The sequence below is a fragment of the Dunckerocampus dactyliophorus genome, chromosome 4, assembly GCF_027744805.1.
Source record: "Dunckerocampus dactyliophorus isolate RoL2022-P2 chromosome 4, RoL_Ddac_1.1, whole genome shotgun sequence".
NCBI classification, from domain to species: Eukaryota; Metazoa; Chordata; class Actinopteri; order Syngnathiformes; family Syngnathidae; genus Dunckerocampus; species Dunckerocampus dactyliophorus.
Window position 1 is genome coordinate 3,257,426 of NC_072822.1, and position 20,075 is coordinate 3,277,500.

General features: G+C 42.3%; 2 protein-coding genes across 4 annotated transcripts in view; one reads left to right on the forward strand and one right to left on the reverse strand.

Annotated features, from left to right (window-relative positions):
* Positions 1-8,196: 8,196 nt before the first annotated feature.
* Positions 8,197-9,399, reverse strand: foxb2 (forkhead box B2). Its single transcript, XM_054774883.1, has one exon. The coding sequence runs from the start codon at positions 9,178-9,180 to the stop codon at positions 8,197-8,199; it is 984 nt and encodes a 327-aa protein (XP_054630858.1). The 5' UTR covers positions 9,181-9,399.
* Positions 9,400-15,495: 6,096 nt separating this feature from the next.
* LOC129180415 (protein prune homolog 2-like) overlaps positions 15,496-20,075 on the forward strand; it is a 42,267-nt gene continuing 37,687 nt past the window's right edge. For all 3 annotated transcript variants that reach the window (XM_054774878.1, XM_054774879.1, XM_054774880.1), the window contains exon 1: positions 15,496-15,726. In XM_054774878.1, the coding sequence (XP_054630853.1) occupies positions 15,688-15,726 (39 nt within the window). In that variant the 5' untranslated portion in view covers positions 15,496-15,687. The remainder of the gene's footprint in view (positions 15,727-20,075) is intronic.

Below are 20,075 nucleotides of genomic sequence, written 5' to 3' on the forward strand. Positions count from 1 at the left end.
AATTGAGTCACATGTACATATTAACAAAAAATATAACTGAGTTATATGACAAAAAGGACGACGGCAGTATTAGAGCTTATTCCTTCACACAGCACGTTTGACAAAGGTAATGATTAAGGTATTTATTACTTATTACTTATTACTTTATTTTGCCAGCCATCCAAACATGTACTTACATTTTCAAAAAATGCATACTGGTGGGGTCCATTCCTGAATAAACTCAGTAGAAGAGGACCTACTCCCTATGCAGATGATGATTCCGCTAATCACCGATTAGTAATCACTCAGGTGATTACACTAAATTAAAACATATTTTTCAACATTACATCTCATTTCAGCCAATGGAGCCTCTTAAGTGCAACACAGTGATCCTTATTAATGCTAATGTTCTGTCATAATTGACTGATAAATACATCACCACGAGACATAGCATCCTTAGCGTATGTGGAGATGATGAATATGTTGTAAGGACGTGGGGGCGGCCCCCGGAGGGCCCACAGGTCAGGAGGCTTTTTGCGGATGTGAAGCTTGACTTTATTACGCCAATAAAAGCCCGAGTGCTCTTTGTAATGCTAAATGATCAATGATGGGGAGTCAGAGGAGCACCTTGCCTTGGACGTTTTAACGTGTTAGTGCTCCAATTAACGCTAACAAGAGGAAAGTGCATTGTTGCTAAACACAGCATCACTGTCTGGCTTATACGTTTCCAAAAGTTATCAGCTCTAAAACGCTTATCCTTATTAGGGTTGCCGGGGTATGCCGGAGCCTATCCCAGGTAACTTTGGGCGAGAGGCAGGGTGCACCCAGCCATCACAGCACAATAATCCACTAATATTATATTATATGTACACAAAACCCCCAAAATGAGGCAAAATTTCTACAAAAATATCTACTAAAACTACTAAAATATCAGCTGTCACCAAGAATTTCTGGGCCACACTGATAAGAGGAAAATGTTTAAGCTCAAAGAAAAAATACAAATAGAGTCATCATTTGACCATAACCACAACAGTCTGCTTGGAAATGTACAAAGAGCCGCATGTTAGCTTGTGTAATTATACTGTATGTAGTCTGGGTTTTGATGTATTACACGTCTGGCTGCATTGGAGGCTGTAATTTCATCTCGCAGAATACCAGCCCAGAGCTAAGTGACCTTTTTGGGAATCCTTCCATACAAAGAAGTCACTATGGAGACTTCCACTCTGTTTTCATGTAAGGGGAGTCTTTTGAGAGAAAGTAAGCAAAATCACGATGACAAATGACTCCAAGTGCTGATTCAGTTACTGCCTGATAAGAGGGAGAATATACAGAACCTCACAAAAGTGAGTACACCCCTTACCAGCCCCTAGACCCCCACCGTGCTGGACTGTTTGCAAGACACGGTGATCTTGCTACTCACGTGTGTTGCCGGCTATTTAGGCAATAATGGCTGCGTGTCGACTCCCTCGTTTGTCACGGTTAATTGGTTCCAGACCCGATGGCGATAAGTGAAGCGAAGTAAACACAATATTTTCGTAGTTAGAGCATAGAAAACCTGTTTATGGCTTTCTAAATACAATTTTTACCATTATTAGAGCCCTCTAGACACGAAATAACACCCTGTAGTCACCTTTACGCTCATATTACCCCCAAAAATAAGCCATTTAACGCTTGCGCTCGTGTGCTTTTCAATAAATGTCTTTCAGACGTGTGGACAGGAAGTGACAGGAGTTGAGTTTTAGCTGGAAATATAACACCATGAACAGCATCAACAGCAGCCCACGTTATTATGATGATGATGACTATTATTATTATTATTATCATTATTATTATTATTATTATTATGTTGTTATTGTGCTTGTTGTAAGATAAATAATTAGAAACTAATAAGCCTGTCTTTGGCAATCAAGTCTGGTGCGTGTTTCTAGTGACACCTAGTGGCCAGTGTGCTTGAAAATGCTTAATTTAGGCCAAGTATATGTAAGATGCATTTTTTAGACCAATAGTAAGTTGTAGTAAACCACGAAACGGCGAACATTTATTAATTCATGAACTTGAAAAAGTGTATTTTGCATGGTCACATTTGGTAGAGTATTGTCCCTGAGAAGCTCCACTGCCATGGTAGTTTGGGGCTGCACTCACTTTTCTGTATGTAATATTTCATTTGCATCATGTATGGATGACTTTGAGTGTGACCCTCCAGGTCACCATGCGGCTGTGATTTTATCATCCCGCACCGCAGTCAAAAGATGTAATTTAACAAGGAAACTTAATAAAAAAACAACAGCAGCAAAAATGGGAAAATCAATCAAAATATTAAGAGAAGAGTTGTAATCTAGCAAGGAAAAAAAGACATAATTTCACAAGAATAAAGTAATAGTATGAGGAGAAATGTCTTTTTAGTAGCATGACGTTGAAATATTAAAGAAAAAAGGTTTCATTGTTAAAAACAATGAACAATAAAGTTGTAATTTTTGGAAACTTAGGTTGGAGGAAAATGTATAACATGGGAATAAAGTGAAAATATTAGGAGAAGAAAATAGTTTTCTAATGAGAAAAACGTTGCAATTTGATGAGAATAAACTTGTAAAATCAGGAAAAATGTCATTTTAGTAACAACATTGAAATGAAGACAAAATAATTGTTTTAAAAGATAACAAATATTATGGGAATGAAGTTCTAATTACAAGAAGAACATTTACAAGAGGAAAGCCGAAATGAAATAGTTGGAACATTTTAAAAACATTAGAAGAAGAAAGTTGAACTATTTGAGAAATTATTAAAAAAAATAAAAAAATAAACAGCAGAAATTTTACCAGAGTAAAGTCAAAATATTAAGAGGAAAAAAAGTTTTCTAATGAGAAAAAAGTTGCAATTTGATGAGAATAAACTTGTAAAATGAGGGAAAATATCATTTTAGTAATAATGTTGAAATAAAGACAAAATAATTGTTTTAAAAGATAAATATTATGGGAATAAAGTTCTAATTACAAGAGGAAAGCCCAAATGAAATAGTTGGAAAATGTAAAAAACACTAGAAATGGAACAAAACAGCTGTCGTTTTACGGGAATAAAGTCTAAATATTAAGAAAATAAAGTCATCATCGAAATGAAGAACAAAAGTTGCAATTTTAAAAGAATAAACTCGTATTATTATGAATAAAACGTCATTTTTAGTAGCATTTCACTCGTATTGCAAAGGTGAAATGCAGTTTTCTGTCGAGCTACGTACATATGCTGTAGCTTCTTAGCACACCTCCATGTGTTGCTTTACTAAGTATCTAAGTGCTCCTTGCATCCTTCCTTTTTCACCATGTGGGCCTCGCTGGGAAAAGTTTGGACACCCCTGGTGTAAATGAATGATATCGCCAAACGGTTTCATAGTGATGAAAAAACTAAGCTGCTCATTATGATGTCCTGCTCTTCCTCATCATTAAAAAAAACACCTCATGGAGAATTTACCCCCTCCCCCCGTGCCCTCTATGAAGTGTGGTTAATTCCCACTAATGTATCATTGCCGATTCAACACCTGTGACAGTAACACACCTCTGACCCTGATGTTTTATTCATTCATTCATTCATTCATTCATTCATTCATAGCGCTTCACACAAGTGACTCACTTTCAACTCAAATTGAATACAACAATCACTTTATTTGACTCACTTTCCTGCCACTTTTGGGACGCAGGAAAGTGGCGCTCGCGTCCGTCGCGGCTGCTCAGTACAATATGGCTAAAGTGGCGCTAGGTCAACCGCAGGCTGACCGATGTGAACATTTCATAAGGTGTTTGTTGTGAGCAAAATGAACACGGCGCTGTTCGTGTTTGCTGGAAAGCCGCTTTCGGCATCGCTCTTTGTGGGCACAAACTATCTCAGTCACGCCAATGGATTTGTTTATTTGTTTGGATCCCCATTAGCGGCCGATTCAATTGTCAGCTGACCTGAAAACACGATAAATACAATTATCACGATGCGTCAGTTTTGTCCCTGAAGTCAACATCCGCCAAGCGCAGCGCGGAGGTTATGTTTTTGCCGGCGTTTATCTGTTGGTTTGTGTCCAAAATAACCTTGGATTTGGGTGACATTTTCAGGAATTGTCGGAAATGGGTTATGGAAGAACTGATTACATTTTGGGGGTGATCCGGATCACCGTTTTTTTTAAAAAGGATTCTTTAACATTGCGAGATAGGACCGTTTTCGGCATCTGCGCATATAACGCCACAAAAAATGGTCAGAGCACTTGGGGAAGAAAAACAGCACAGGACAAAAATGTAGGATGATTATCTTGTTTTGTGTGAATCACAGTATGGGGGGGGGGACTGTGGCGCTTGGCGGAGGTCTGTGCTGTTTGAGTGCTTCTCTAGTTCTATGTCTAGCTCTAGTTCTTCAATCTATGACATCACTTATTATTATTATTAGCACTTGTTACATTTGAATCTTACTTTATCCTTATTTTAAAATGTATATTTCTTTCTTTTCCTTAACGCTGCACGAGGTTTATGGTGTCATTATTTTAACGCCTTTTTTTCCACACCTTCCTTTCTTTTCACACAGGAAGTGAACAAAATCGATATGACAAAATGTAAGAAAGTGAAATACTGTAAGTGTCAAAATGCTAAAGTTATGGCGTGAATGAATTATCCGTCATGCACATGGAGAAAAGGGGGGGTGGGATTAAATAAGCTCTGCTTCTTCCTACTCCTTTTCGGCCGTGTTGAACTGTGCAAATGTAACCACGTCATGTTCCTTAACCTGCCTGAAACAAATAAACCGCACCAAAGCCAGTAGTTTAGTGTTATTCAAGTGAAGAGACTTGCCTCCCGGGCACACACAGTAAGCCGCTCTGTGACCGCGTAATGCGTCCATCATCCCAGAGAATGGTGGGGGATACTTGGTTACACAACTGATTTCTTCACTTTTAATAACACACACGGGTGAACTTATTCTTACTCTTGTATGACGGATAAGAAGCTTAAAAAAACACCCAACTCGTCCGTCAAATCGATCAAAGTAAGCTGAGTGCTGGTAGTTTTCTTAGACATTTAAGAATGTGTACGTGTTACTTAAAATAGAAAAGAAGCACAGTTTGTGATGGTGACTCTGGGGGGAAAATCTTTTGTGTGTGTGTGTGTGTGTGTGTGTGTGTGTGTGTGTTACGTACTGTACTTCACATTTCCACAAGCATTTTATTACATCTTCGCAAGGAACACTACGATAGAAAGGGGGTCAGGAAGCCACATGTTTCCAAATGTATTTTCCGTGAGAGCCATATGAATATATGCATAGTTTTTCATCTGCGTGCATTTTAAGCCATTTTAAGACCAACGATTTTAGATCATAATAATTCTCTGAATTGATTCTTTTTAATAATGTGAAGCTCAGCCGACCAATAATAAATAAAATAGTTCTTACTATTAATGCAACTTCTGGTGCCACCCCTCATCTTTCTTTCTTTTCACCATCCTCCTCATCGAAAGGCTTTGCTCTGCACAATGAAATAGCTGACTATTGGATTCCAGGAGACAGGTTTACTTCTTGACCTCTCAGTGACCTGCGTAGGCTACCGCATTATCCAATAGTCATCAAGCTTTGGCATGTGACCTCGGGAAATATCTTGAGGACGGCTGGCATTGGCTCTGGCCACTGGATTGGATTAAAATGCCTGAGAATGTTTGATATTTTAAACATTATTTTTAACACTGTCATTTATGTCATGTTTTACTTTAAAATGTCAGCAGAAACTAATTAAAATAAATACATTTTATCCTCATGTACATGGAGGAGGCGAACGAAAGGAGCGTAAGGAAGGAAAGGTAGCAAGGGGACGGCCGGTCCCGGTGCCTCTCGGACCCCTCCCTGGTGAGGAAGGCGTGCCCAGCTGGGACCCCGGGGTAGACCATACAGTCATGGAAAAAATGATGAGATCACCCTTGTTTCTTCAGTTTATTGATCCTTTTTAATGCCTTTTACAACTAAAGGTACATTTGTTTGGACAAATATAATGATGCTAACAAATATAACTCATGAGAGTTGAATTTAAGAGCTGATATCTAGCAACTTCCATGCTTTTCTTGATAAGTTCTTACATGAATAGCTATAGCATTGTACTGCCCAAAAATTGAACTCTTATGAACTATTTTTGTTGTCATTGTTATATTTGTCCAAACAAAAATACCTTCAGTCGTATCAGGCATTAAAATGGATCAATAAAGTGAAGAAACAAGGGTGATCTCATCATTTTTTCCATGACTGTGGGACACGCTGGAGGGATTATGTCTCACAGCTGGCCTGAGAACGCCTTGGTGTCCTCCCGGTGGAACTGGTAGAGGTGGCCGGTGACCAGGAAGTCTGGACCTCCCTACTGAGACTGCTGCCCCCACGACCCGGACCCGGAGAAGCGTAGGAAAATGGAATGAGCCAGATGCATCAAAAGAGCCACGTCTGGCTCGCGAGAGTGGTCAGTCAGATTCAGCCCTGCTCCACAATGTCGCAGTGCATGTCGGAATTCATGTTTCTCCGCCAGTGAACCGCACGGCAGCACTCATGCAGCCCTTTAGACAATGTGTTGGCTCATTTTCAGCGGACAGTAAATGACACCTTGCTTTACTCCCAGTAGTATTGACCCTTTGGAAGATATCAAATTGGGGGTTCTACTCACTTTGGTGAGATAGTGTACCTAAAATTTCCCAGCTTACAATTTCAGGACCCTCATACAATATTGTGACTCCATGTTGGGCAATAATTCTGCATTATTACTCCTCTTACTGCGTCTTAATTAGTGGCATTTAATTCCACACTAATGCGGTGAGGGTTGTTAGAGACACTCAAGCCTGCTGATCAGGGAATTAACACACACACACACACACACACACACACACACACACACACACACCTGCAGGTACATACACTTTTGTCATGCTTTTGTCATTCTTACGTGTGTGAAGAGTTTCAGACGATAGCTTGAGATAAGTCCTTGTGAGGAACAGAGTGATGCAGGGCCGTGCGGGTTCCTGCTTGTTGGTAACAAACCACCGATTGCTTTTCCATTTTTTTTCCACTCCCACGCCTCCTCTCTGCTGGTGCATCTCAATTATTTGTTCAGAGGCTGGTGCGACAATGGTGTCTGCTTCAGGAGCCTTTGGGATGCTAAGCAGAGTAGAGTGTGGGGGGGGCTGAATATAAGTCACTCTCACCGGTGGACTCAACCTGGCGCTTTGTGCTGCTGGAGAGGAAAAGCTTCAAAGCCGCCGTTTAAACGCCGCAAAACAAAAGAGTCAAACTTGATCCCGTCACCCCCTTTTTGAAGTCCTTATCCGTCTGAGAGGGACATCATGCATCAGCTCAAACGTCCGGCCCGCATGTGATTTATGTCGTGTTGGCCACACTTTTACATGCAGGGAGGGGTCACGACTCAAACAGTGACACCCTCGTCACATTTGAAAGTCCATTTTTCTCACACCGCTTATGCTGAAATAAGAATCTAAGGACAGTGACGGGTGATAAAGTCACGTAACAGGAGAAATCACATTTTTACCTTTACTGTTTCATGTGTTTGAAATGCGAAAGCTCCATAAAATGTGATAGATATTTATACAGTTGAAATAAATAGTCTTGTCCACCCACAACCTACTAGCATTTTCTATTTCGATGCAAAATATGCCTTATTTACCCCACAATTATATCAATCTTTTTGTAAATATATCACCATTTTTAGAGCCTCCAACTAATTCCTCACTGTAACGCCTGAGTGGAGTGAAATAAAATATGTTTTCTACATGCACAAACGTGAATGAGCAAATTTGCAAGTACAATGAATGAAGCCATTCAGAAGACACCCAGTAATTGTTGTTTCTTTATAAATCTTCAGATAAAGACATTTTTGATGCACTAATAGAGCAAAGCACATTTAAAAAAAGTGCAACAAGGCCTAATAAGGTGAAAAACAGAAAATAGAAAGACATATCGAACTAAGTCAAGCATACTGCAGTTGATTTCAATTAAAATGGTGAAATGCAAAAAAATAAAAAGCACGCAAAGAGGTTTGGGGGGGAAAAAGGTTGTTTCTCCTATTTCTTTGGGTTCAGCAAGTGTGATTGGATTTCATCGGTAATACCCTCACAAATAAAGTGTGCAAAGAAAGATGAAAGATGACGTGACATCATATTTTTAATCAACTTTCCTCCTTTTTTATGCTGCTTCTCTTCTGTGCGGTCCACATTAAGACAGCAGGAGGGCCGCAGGGTGGAGGAGGCTGCCTTTCCCCTCCATCGCATCGCCTTTCTCCATCACCGGATGAGAGGAGGAGGAGGCCGGGGTGCACAGCTGCGCCGGGCCGGGCTGCATCCCACTCAAACCGTGCACTGGACCCACAGACGGGGTGGGCTTTATGGGCAACGGCACCGCAGGTAGCATGGGCCCCGTGGCACTGTGGTGGTACAGATTCTTGGCTGGGCCTCCGAAGGGTGAATACTCTGGAGACGGGGGCAGAGGCACACCCCCTACGGACTCTGACAGCATCCCAACGTGGGGCCACATGGAAGTCATCAGCTGCGGTGGCACCGGGTAACCCAGGTGGTGCATGACCGAGGTGAGGGGGAGCCCACTCGCCATCACGCCCTTGTAGTCCCGGCTGATGATGTTCTCGATGGCAAACGGGTGCTTAAAGCCACCCGGCTGGGAGCAAGTGATGCCTCCGTAGCTTTGGAAATGGGGAGGCAGGCGGCCCACGGCGCTCACCTGGCCGACCGCGGGCTCCTGATGCCCAGGTGCTGCGGCACCCAGCTTGCCCCCCGCATGGAGGTGGTGGTGGTGATGGTGGAAGTAGTGCATCATGGGGGAACTTTTGCAAGCCATGTGCTCGGCACGGAGCACCTTGAAGCGCTTCCGTCTCCTCAGGAAGCTCCCGTTCTCAAACATGTCCCCGCAGTCCGGGTGCAGAGCCCAGAAGCTGCCCTTCCCCGGCTGGTCGGGCCGCCGGGGGATCTTGATGAAGCAGTCGTTGAAGGAGAGGTTGTGGCGGAGGGAGTTCTGCCACCGCTGCGTGTTGTCTCTGTAGTAAGGGAAACGGTCCATGATGAACTTGTAGATGTCACTCAGAGGGAGCATCTTGTCTTGGGAATTCTGGATGGCCATGGCTGTGAGGGAAATGTAGGAATATGGAGGCTTCTGGTCACTGTAGGAGTTCTTGCCTGGTCGTGGCATGACTTTTCCTTTTTCTTACGCTCTTTCAATGAAAAAACTCCACTTGTGATGCAAGTCTATGCGAGCATATTCCCCATCAGCCTGCGCTCTCTTTTAAGCTGCAACCTTTAAAAATATACTTCCCACTGCTGTCAGATTCAGAAGAAGCGATACATCACGTGGAAAAAGTCCCTTTGACTGGTCTTCCTGCTGGAGATGCTGGGTGGTTGTGTGCGTAAAAGTTGCCAAGACTCACTTTGCCGGCTGTAGCTGCTGAAGTTTCATCTCTCTCTCTTTCTCTTTCTTTTTCTCTCTCTGCCTCGCTCCTCTCCTCATGCGCGATGTTGCCCACCCGAGCACCGTTTTTTTTGTGAGACCCCCGCAGGTCTCTGACGCTGCTATTATCCAGACACTTAAATACGACACGCAAGAGGGGGTTTTGGTGTGTGTGTGGGAGGGGGGGGAGAGAGAGAGAGAGAGAGGGAGAGAGAGACTTATGAATAAAAATGAAGAAAAAAATGATGCAGATACGAAAACAGACTGATAGTAAATAGAGTTGTTGTATAAATTGAGCTGTTAATCAGGATTTGTGATGTAAAAAAAAAAATAGAAGAACATTAGCAATCTGTGACCTACATTATCATTTCTATAATTAAACTGTATTTATTGTGGTCAAATATATATTAAAAACTGGACTTTCCACTCTTCCAGGTGCTCCAAATGTGTCCAACTGCAGCGGCATCTCCTGTGTGCGAGCCCCCCTGCTGGGCACCCCACAAGCATTGGTTTTAGGTTTGGGCTTAGGTCAGGCCATTCAAAACCGTTTAAAATGTTCTTCCTTTTTGCTGATTTGAATATTTGTCATCGTCAGGCTCTTCGTCTTCAGCTTTTATCAAGTTGATCTTCATCAAGTTCCTCCTCAAGCCCAAAGCATGATGCTGCCATCATCTCTCTTCAGCGTGAGTGTGATGTTCTTACTGTTTCTTTGGTCTGTTCTCACTTAGTTTGCCCACTAATCGGTGGTGATATATTACCTTAAATCTGCACTTGGTTGGCCACCGGTCGAGGGTGTACCCTGCCTCTCGCCCCAATGTCAGCTGGGGTAGGCTCCAGCATACCCGCGTGAGGATAAGCGGCATAGAAGATGGATGGATGGATGGATATTACCTTAAATAAAAAGCTAACTATTAGCCGCAAAGACGTTTTGCTCGAGGGCGGCCGTGTTTTTCAAACAATCTTGATGAAATTTTACGCACAGGCGCTTAAAGGAGCATACGAAATTCCGCAGTGACGCCCTAAAGTTACATTACAAGCATTTTTTTTGTTGTTTGTTTTTGTAGGGCTGTGTGCAAAATGTCAAGCTATGTGTTAATAACGGCGCCAACATGTGGTGAATTTGTCAGAAAAATAATTGTGCAGCAGTTCAGTGGTAGAAGTACAAACACTCATTATGTACAAGGGTATCCTCACTGTATGTTAGTAAGAACTATGGATTGAGCATAGAATGTGAAGTTTGAGCTGTTCTTCTTATCACTGGCCTGTAACTTCTCCTCGATGGTTGACCCCTGACCCCTACAGTACACTCAGCAGCCACAGTATTAAGTACACCATCACATGTTCAATTTGTTAGCTGGTGGTGATGCAAACTAGAACCATAATGGTAAACGTAAACGAGAAACTTTCAGTGTCAGTCAAAAAGCTGTTCATCATTGTCTGTCTAAAGACCACATTTTTCATACGCCTCTCGTATTTGGAAAAAAACATGAAAATGTATATTTTTGATTTAGTCTTTGGATGGAATGTCAGTTGAAATGCGATCTTAGTTTATTTTTGGTAATGAACATTCAACTGCGGCCTCACTTAAATGTGCCTCACTGCACTTTCCGACTTTGCAAACAATAAATCATGTCTTCCTTTGCGCACAATCATCAGTGCGCTACTCTTTCACACACGCACACGTGGATATACACACACACACACACACACAAAGAGACAGAGGAGCACTGCTGTTGATTAATTGCTGAGAGGGAAGGTCCAGCGGCTGTCTGTCTGTTCAAACACTCTCCCGTGAATCCAACAAGGATGTAAACAAACTTCACGCCTGCTCTCAATGCAGAACCCTGAAAGCTCCGCCCCCTTCCTGTACGTCCTTCTTCTGGCCAGGTGTCACGGCTGGGTCCTTGACAGCTCACGTCTTCTCCCGTGCCCCGATGGGCCACCCCGTCCCCACCCTCGAATACATTACAATAATTAAGCCTTTGGTGAGTTCGCCTCCTCGGAGAGAAGTCCAACAATGTAATTAAGGGCAAGCTTGCTGTATTAGGTATGAATATTCAAACCTGTGTCAATTAATTAGCCGTTGCATCTCTCCTGTTAGTCCTCCAAACCCACTCAAAAGGTCAACTATGGCATATTTTAAAGACGCTGGTGCAATTTTTAGCGCCACTTTGATTATTATAATGGATGCACGCCTCATAAAGGAGGGGCATGTTTTTTTGTTTTGATTTCTCTGCATATCTCGGTGCTGGGAACATTTTTACTTTGCGGCCCTCCGAGGCCGACGTGAGTATGAAAGGATGCTCTTTAAACGCCCGGGAAAGATCAATATTAAATCTGTTTTCACAAAGGGGGCTGTTAAATAGACACCGAGGCAGCAGATCTGCATAACAAAATTAATTAAGTAGCGTGCGGCGGCTTTCGCCCGCGCCAAACTCCTGGACAAATATCTAGTTGTAAAGCACACCTTCTGGGCATACGGAACATATGCTGGAATTATCCCTAATTGACTAATTACATAAATTACTCATTAAGTTTACAGCACATCAATTATAAAAGATGTATCAATTAATTTTGCATAAATTACAAGCGGCGGGCCGCATGCAGGGGGCGGCGGAGGGAATAAGGGTCGCCAGGAGGGGGTCTACAAAGGTGGAGTGTGTGTGTGTGTGTGTGTGTGTGTGTGTGTGTCAGTGATGGTCGTGTGTTTATTTCCTGTCTCTAGTAATAATGATGTGTTCAGCTTAAGGGCAAAGATATTCTTCCTCTGCCTCCCATTTGCAAAGGGAAAGTGAGGGGGTAATGGCAATTATAGTGATAATAATAATCTTAAAGACCTCTCTCCAACTCATAAGGGGTGCATCGTCGCGGAGAGAGCCATTAAAATCAATTAGTGAGGCCTATTGTTTTCAGTGGAAAAATAAACTGGGAGAAGCAGCTGTCCTGAGACTTAGTGGTAGAACAGGGAATTATTTTTAAGGAGGAAATGTGGCTCTCAGGTCTACCGTAAAAGAGCGTAGAAGAGACGTGTTGATGGTTTATTAGTCTCTATTATATCGTGAGCTGCTTGAATTTGTGACAGTCTTTTATGTTGGCTGACTGATGACCGAGTGACTCATTGACCGACTCGGTCACTGACTGACTGTTTGATTGAATGCACGACTCAATTGACAGACTCTTGAATTATCAACTGAGTGACTGACTGACTGCCTCTGCTGACTGATGGACTAACTCACAGACAGACCGACTGAGTAATGACTGGCTGCCTCATTAATGACTCACTGACTAAATATACACATAACTCATCAAACAACAGACTGACGGACTCATTGGCTGACTGATTGGTTAACTGGCTCAATTTGACCGGCTGTCTTGTTGGTTGACTAACTCGCTGACTGATTGACTAACTCATAGACAGACTGGCTGAGTGATGACTGGATGACTCAGTCACATACTGACTGATTAACTGAGTCTTATTGACTGACTATATTGACAGACTCTTGAATCGTCAACTGAGTGACTCAGTGATGGGCTGACTGACCGTATATGAGCAGACCTGTTGACCAACTGACTAAATGGACAGATTGACTAACTTATGGATAGGCGACTGAGTAATAATGACTGGCTGATTGAATACATGACGACCTCATCGACCAACAGACTGATTCATTGTCTGACTAACAAACTGACCAAATTAATTGACCCATTGACTTGTCCTTGTCGACTGACCGACTGACTGACTGGAAACTTGGCCGACCAGTTGACTAGTTTACTAGCTCTTAGACCAGGGGTCGGGAACCTTTTTTGCTAAGAGAGCCAAGAAAGCCACATATTTTAAAATGTATTTCCGTGAGAGCCATGTACAACTAACAACAACTGACAATACAACTAAATGTGTGCATTATTAAGCATGACCAACAATTTTAGATTATAATAAGTCTCTGAATTTAGTCTTTTTAATAACATTGTTATATTGAAGCTAACCAATAATAAATACTGTGAAATACTTCTTACCATTAATGTGACTTCTGTGCTTGCGGTAGAACATGGATGAATGGATTAAAGTGCATAAAGATGTTTTATATTTTGAATGTTATTTTTAACACTGTGATTTCTGTCAAATAAAATTACAACAGAAAAAATAGTATTGTGTTAAAGTCAGAGAGCCAGATGCAACCACCAGAAGAGCCACATCTGGCTCCCGAGCCATAGGTTCCCTACCCCTGTCTTAGACGGAATGGATGATTTGCTGATTGTGTGACTATAAAAGTGATCAATTGACCAATTGACCAATTCACCTATTTAATCACAGACTGACTTAATCGCCCCTGGCTGGCTGACTGACAGTTCACTGGTTGACTGAGTCAAAGACTAACCGATTGATAACTGACTTAATCAGTTTTTCACACAGGGCCATGTAGGTTTGGATATCTTTTCTCCCTGAATAATACAAAGTTTCATTTAAAAACTGCATTTTGTGTTCAGCTGTGTTCGTCAGCATTGACGAATATTTAAATTTGTTTGATGATCTGAAACATTTAAGTGTGACAAACATGCAAAAAATGAAGAGGGAAAACACACCTGTTCAAGGAAAGTGTATAAGTGCTGTTTGCAAGTCCGAATCCTCATCATACATTGCTTGTGCCAAGTCTGTAACAACTCTCCAATGTGATGATACGAGCTCGATAGAAAGTTGTCTGGTATAATTCTCCTCCACCTAGTAGTCTGTCCATTCATTGTGTCCCGCGTCCATTGCCATACTATCACTTCCAGAACAACTGACTAACTCACTGAAAGATCACCTCAACTGTCTTGACTACCTCACAGACTGAATGGATAATTTATTGATGGACTGCATAATAACTGACCAGACTGATGGACTAATTGAGGAATATATTTGGCATGATATCTGTTTAATTTTGGCACAAAAAACCCTCCTTACATACTGTAGCATGTTAGAAAAGTGTTTGAATGAAATAACAAAGCGGATGGCAAGACGTGGATGCTGTCCATGGTGCTGAAAAAGGATCCATGCAGAGTTTTTTTTTTTTTCACATGAATCTAAATTTGTGGTGCCCCCTGTGGGTTGCACTCCAAATGATTTGGAATCCATGCTACCATGCATGTAAAACAGACATGCATGACATGTGGGCATTTAGTTGCTGAGTCTCGCCTGCGCCCAGGCAAACACTTGTTGCCTGATGGTGGCCATGCATGTTTTTCAACCTGTCTTGCTCAAATTTGACGCACATGTGCTTGTCTGTCCCCTAAAGGTGTGTACCACATTTCATGGTCATTCGGCCAAACTCACTAAAGATGCAGTCGGTGTTTTGCAGTGCAACGCGTTGAGCTGGGCGAGAAATTGCAAGTCAAGTCGACGTAGGGGGGTCTAACTCTGGGGTTTAATAACAGCGCCACCATGTGGTGTATTTTTCAGAAAAATAATAGCACAGGCAACACAGGAGGGGGTGCATATTTTGACAGATTTTCAACCTTATGTGTGTTCAGGAGTGGAAGAATTACAAGAGTGTATATTTTTTTATACATGATTGTACACTTAAATATTTACCTCCCAACAGTCTTTAATAGTCATTTTTAAAGCTACAGTGCAAAACATTTAGTGTTGTACTAGTTCAGCGCTTCTGGAATAGTGGGGCGGGCACCCCTGGGGGGCGCGGTGAACTGTCAGGGGGGGCGTGAGAGGCAGGTTTCAGTATTACTGCAGACCCGCCAACATGTACACATTTATCGTACTCAACATGCCAGTTTCGAGTTCAGTCATTACAGCACAGATAAATAAATAGATGATATCCGTTCTCGATAGTATTTCAAATGGGGGGGGGGGCGTAAAAACATATCTGTCCCATAGGAGGGGCATGACAGAAAATCACTGAGAACCACTGTACTAGTTGAACATGACTGATATGTGGGGGTGGGGAAGCTACTCTAACTAGTAGTGGCGTAACACATTCACGGAGTCCGCGTGTGTATGCTTCCGCCGGTTCATCTAGTGCTGTCATCCAAGCACCCGCCCACCCTGCCGAGAAGGGGCGTGGCCAAGCTCTCGCACACAGCTGCAGAGCGAGTGCTGCAGTGCGAGCGCAGCAGGGGGGGTTGGACTCTTGAATTGATCAGCAAACTAAATAAAAAATAAATAGCAGACAGCCTCAGTAACGGCGCTAACTGCCTCGTCGTGCCGCAGTAGCCTCCTATGTGGAGCTCCGCAGCGGTACCGCGGCGACGCAGGCCGACATGGAGGAGTATCTGCGGAGGGTCGACTGCAGACGTGGGGTGAGTTTCAAGCCCCGGTGTGTGTGTGTGTGTGTGTGTGTGTGTGTGTGTGTGTGTGTGTGTGTGTGTGTGTGTGTGTGTGTGTGTGTGTGTGTGTGTTTGATGAATGGCACGACGTTTTGCTACAGGCTATTTCCCTGTTGCTGCACCTGTAGACACACTAAAGTCACGTTGCATGGCGGTAATGGTAATGGTAATGGTAGTGGTGGTGGTGGTGGTGGTGGTGGTGGGAGGGATCAGGAAGGCTCGTGTAGTCCAAGCTGGGCTGGGGTCTCTGGTGGAGTCTTGATTGAGAGGCGTGACATCAACAAGTTAACCACCCCTTGCCTTGCTATCCATACATGCTATCATTACACCCATCTTCAATCGTGGGAGGACAACTTGCACGTGGGCCTGCAAGGGGTGATGTGCAACAGGCCCTGCAGAGTTCACCCACTTCAAAACTACACTTTTTTTTTTTGGCATTTCCAAGTTTAAAGCAACATGTTTGAGTATTTCACAAAAGCTTTTTTTTTTTTTTTTTTAGGTTGTTTTCCCTCTTCAGATTAAACGTGATTAATGACTAGGAAGCGATCTGTTTGCAACAAAGTAACACAGTCGTGCAATCAATGTTTCGTGGCTATATCAGGTGTGTCCAAAGTGTGGCCCGAGGGCCATTTGCAGCCCTAAAATTATAATTAAACTAAAAAGCAACAGCAAAAATGTGTAATGACTACAAGTTCAAACATAGATACTACTACTACTACTACTACTACTGCTACTACTACTACTACTACTACTACTTGTACTACTACTACTACTACTACTACTACTACTACTACTACTACTACTACTAATAATAATAATAATAATAATAATAATAATAATAAAAATAAGTGATCACTGTTTGTAGTTGACTATGGCCTTTTATTAGTAAAAAAAAAAAAAATGCATATCTAAGCAAATTGTGTGTATTTTTTGCCCAAATTAATCATTTTAAAGCATAAAAATGGCTCAATGAAGTCATACAAATACACTTTGTTTATCGTGGTTAAGTGAATTTTCACGAAGTAAGATTCAATATTAAATAAATGGGATATTTTCATAGTTATGGCATAGAAAAACTGTTTCTGATCTTCTAAATAATAAAAATGATTAGAGCCCTCCAGACATGAAATAACACCCATATAGTCACCTTTACATTTGCATTAGCCAATGTAGTAGATACAACCAGAAAAAAGGACATGAGACATAAATAGCAGACTTTCATTTCCTTGTTTGTTTCGGGACAGCGTACTTCCCGCGACTCGAGTGAGGATAAGCGGCATAGAAGATGGATGGAGGACGTTGGATGGGTGTAAGCCTCTACAAACAAAGGAGGGACTCAAATATACCTTCTTGAACTGGACAATGCAGTTCTTTGCTACTTCACAAGTTTTTACAAATGCAACACTCAGTTTTTTTAATGAATACCTCAAAAATACAGTTGTAAAGGTACACACTAACTTTAGAAAAGTTATTATTTTTTTAAGGGTTAGCTATTAATAATATCGCTTCTTTAACCAGACTAAAGCAGGGCTTTCAGCATCACCAGTAGTTCAACTTCAATTCATGGGATTTTCATGACAAATTGAAGATTAAACAGTGTTGACGTTTCACTCGCTTTGCAGGATATGAAATATTTATACTTCCAGCTACGCTACTCACTCACTCACTTAGGTTGATTATTGCAATTACACGCTTAAAAGGGCTGTGGCATCACAGTGACATTTGTTTCTCTTAAATCTCTTTTAGGTCTTGAGGAAATCCAAAAAGTAGAATGCAAGTAAGGTAACTGTACTGTCGGTGACAAGGAGCATCAAAAGAAGCTGTTGAGTTTTATCCTATCTTTTCCACATGCAACCTCATGCCCCCCAATATAAGCATGGATGATTCATCTCTATGCAGGCCACTCTCTGCTGTAGGCTCTGCCGTGCTGTGTGCATGGCCGCCATCCAGAGCATCTATACTCCTAATTGCCCTGACTCTTACCTCTCGCTCACTGCTAGCAGCTCTGCGGCGCTTGGCATGGACATGAAACAATATGCTGAGTAGACTTCCAGCATTGTTCCCTTACCTTTCACGCTGCACACACACACACACACACACACACACACACAGACGCTTAAAAGGACGATCTGATTGGGTCTTTAACTCGGGAAGTGATCGTGATAAGGCACAGGGGAGAATTTGTGAAAAGAAGTTTAATGCGAATGTCAAGCTTGTGGGCTCCACTAACCGTCTTAATTATTGAAAATGTACATCGAGTCATATGATGTGACTTGCTTAAAAGAGCTTTCATATGCTCTTCAAAGGAAAAGTGCACTTTTCTTGGAATTTTGCCCATCATCTGCAATCCTTATGTGAGACGTGAACACACTGTGCGTTCTAAAGATATAAAAACAGATAAAAAGAGGCAGCTCATTAATAATGCACGTAATGGGGCACACCCATTCCACCTAAAAAGAAAAATCCCGCCATTACAACCTCCAACAAGGTCTTATGGTTTTATATCCATGCTGTGACCATGTAGTGGCAGGCACCTTCATGAAAACATGTAATACTTACAGTATTTTCTCGCATTTTGGTCATTTTAAGCATTAGCGGAACATTGAGTTCCCATAGCAACATAGAAAGGGACACCTACACCCAGCGTTGGCTTTTCCAAACTCAAACTCAAAAACACAGCAGCAGTGGCGGCTACCTTGCGGTAGCGGCCTGAGGCGTTGTTGTGAGCGCGGCGCTGACGGGCTGTGAGCAAATGTGGTGAAGCTAGTAGCCGGCTAGCGGCTAGCTGGTGCGGTGTGGCGAGGTGTCACTACGCCATTGTTACGCCAGTTCTTGAGCGTAACAATGTTAATAACAACAATGTTGCTGTAGATTGGTTAATATGCAGGTCACATGATGTAAATGGAGCGTTGTTGGCGCTTTTTGGATGTTTTTCAGAAGGCTTTATCGGCGGAACAGGTGCATCCCATTACATGCATTCTTAGCTGTCTCTGTTTAGCTGTTTTTAAAACTTTTAGAACGCGCAGAAAAGAGAAAGGCGTGTGTGTTCGTGTCTCGCATTAGGATTGTGCATGATGGGCGGAATTCCAAAAAAAAGTGCAGTTTTCCTTCAAGCCTTCACGCAGAAGCATTCCAGCTTTCAAGTGGAAAGCTCATCTCTCAGCATCACCTCGTTACATTTACACCGACGGTAATGTCTGTCTCTCACAATATGCACAGTACCTTTTTTTTTTTTTTTTAAACCTGTAGTTACGTACATCTCAGCTTTATTTCAATGCTTTTTCGTTTTTTTTGACATATTGTGATATGACTGGGAATGTCTCTCAGCATTCACACAGTAATGCTTTTTGAACGCGGGTCGCATCAGTCTCTCGGTATTCACACAATAAAATGTTTAATAAAAAGGGGTGTAACTATTTTAACGATTTGAATGACATCCCTGGGCATATCTGTATATCAGCACTCTTGCCACATTTTCTGACACATTGTGATATTTGTGGGAAGAGCAGTCTCTAGAAGCATCTTATTTGCCCGGAGCGTTATCAGTGGCAACGTCTGAAGTCTCAGCATTTGCACAATTCCATGTTTGCACCTGTAGAACCATCAGTTGGCAAACTGGTCACTCGCCATTCAAGCAGCATTTTTTTGACACAGAGCGATATCATTGGGAATGTCTGTCTTTCGGCATTCTTGCAACATTTTTGAGTGATACCACAGGGAATGCCTGTATATCAGCATTCTTACCAGGGCGGGAATGGTCATCTCCCAGCATCCGTGCCACATTTCTAACAAAGATTGATTGATTTGACTCAGTGTCACCCAGCATCCACGCAATATTTTGATCTACCGTAGCATCAGTGGGAATGTGTCATCGCTCAACATTCTTGTCACATTTTTTGACCCAGAGTAGCATCGTTACCAACTTTCATCTCTCAGCATTAAGCTAGCAAAATGTATTAATCCAGCACAGCATACGCAGGCGGGAATGCCCATTTCTCATCGCTAGTAATGCTCGTTTTTCAGTATTCACACCAAAGCACTGTTTGATGTACTCATTGATGTACAACATTTTTTTGGCACACACATGGGCATCAGTGTGAATGCTTGTCTCTCAGCATGCTCAGTGGGGTATGTCCTAATGACTGGTGTTATTGTAGCGGTCCACATTGAATGCTATCACATGGGCAGTGCATGATCATGATCTCTCTCTCACACACACACACACACACACACAAAGAAAAAACACTAAGTGGAATTTTCTGCCACTAATGCATCACTTCCTCTCTCTGGCTGACCACTATTGATTTATCCTCCTCCGCCTC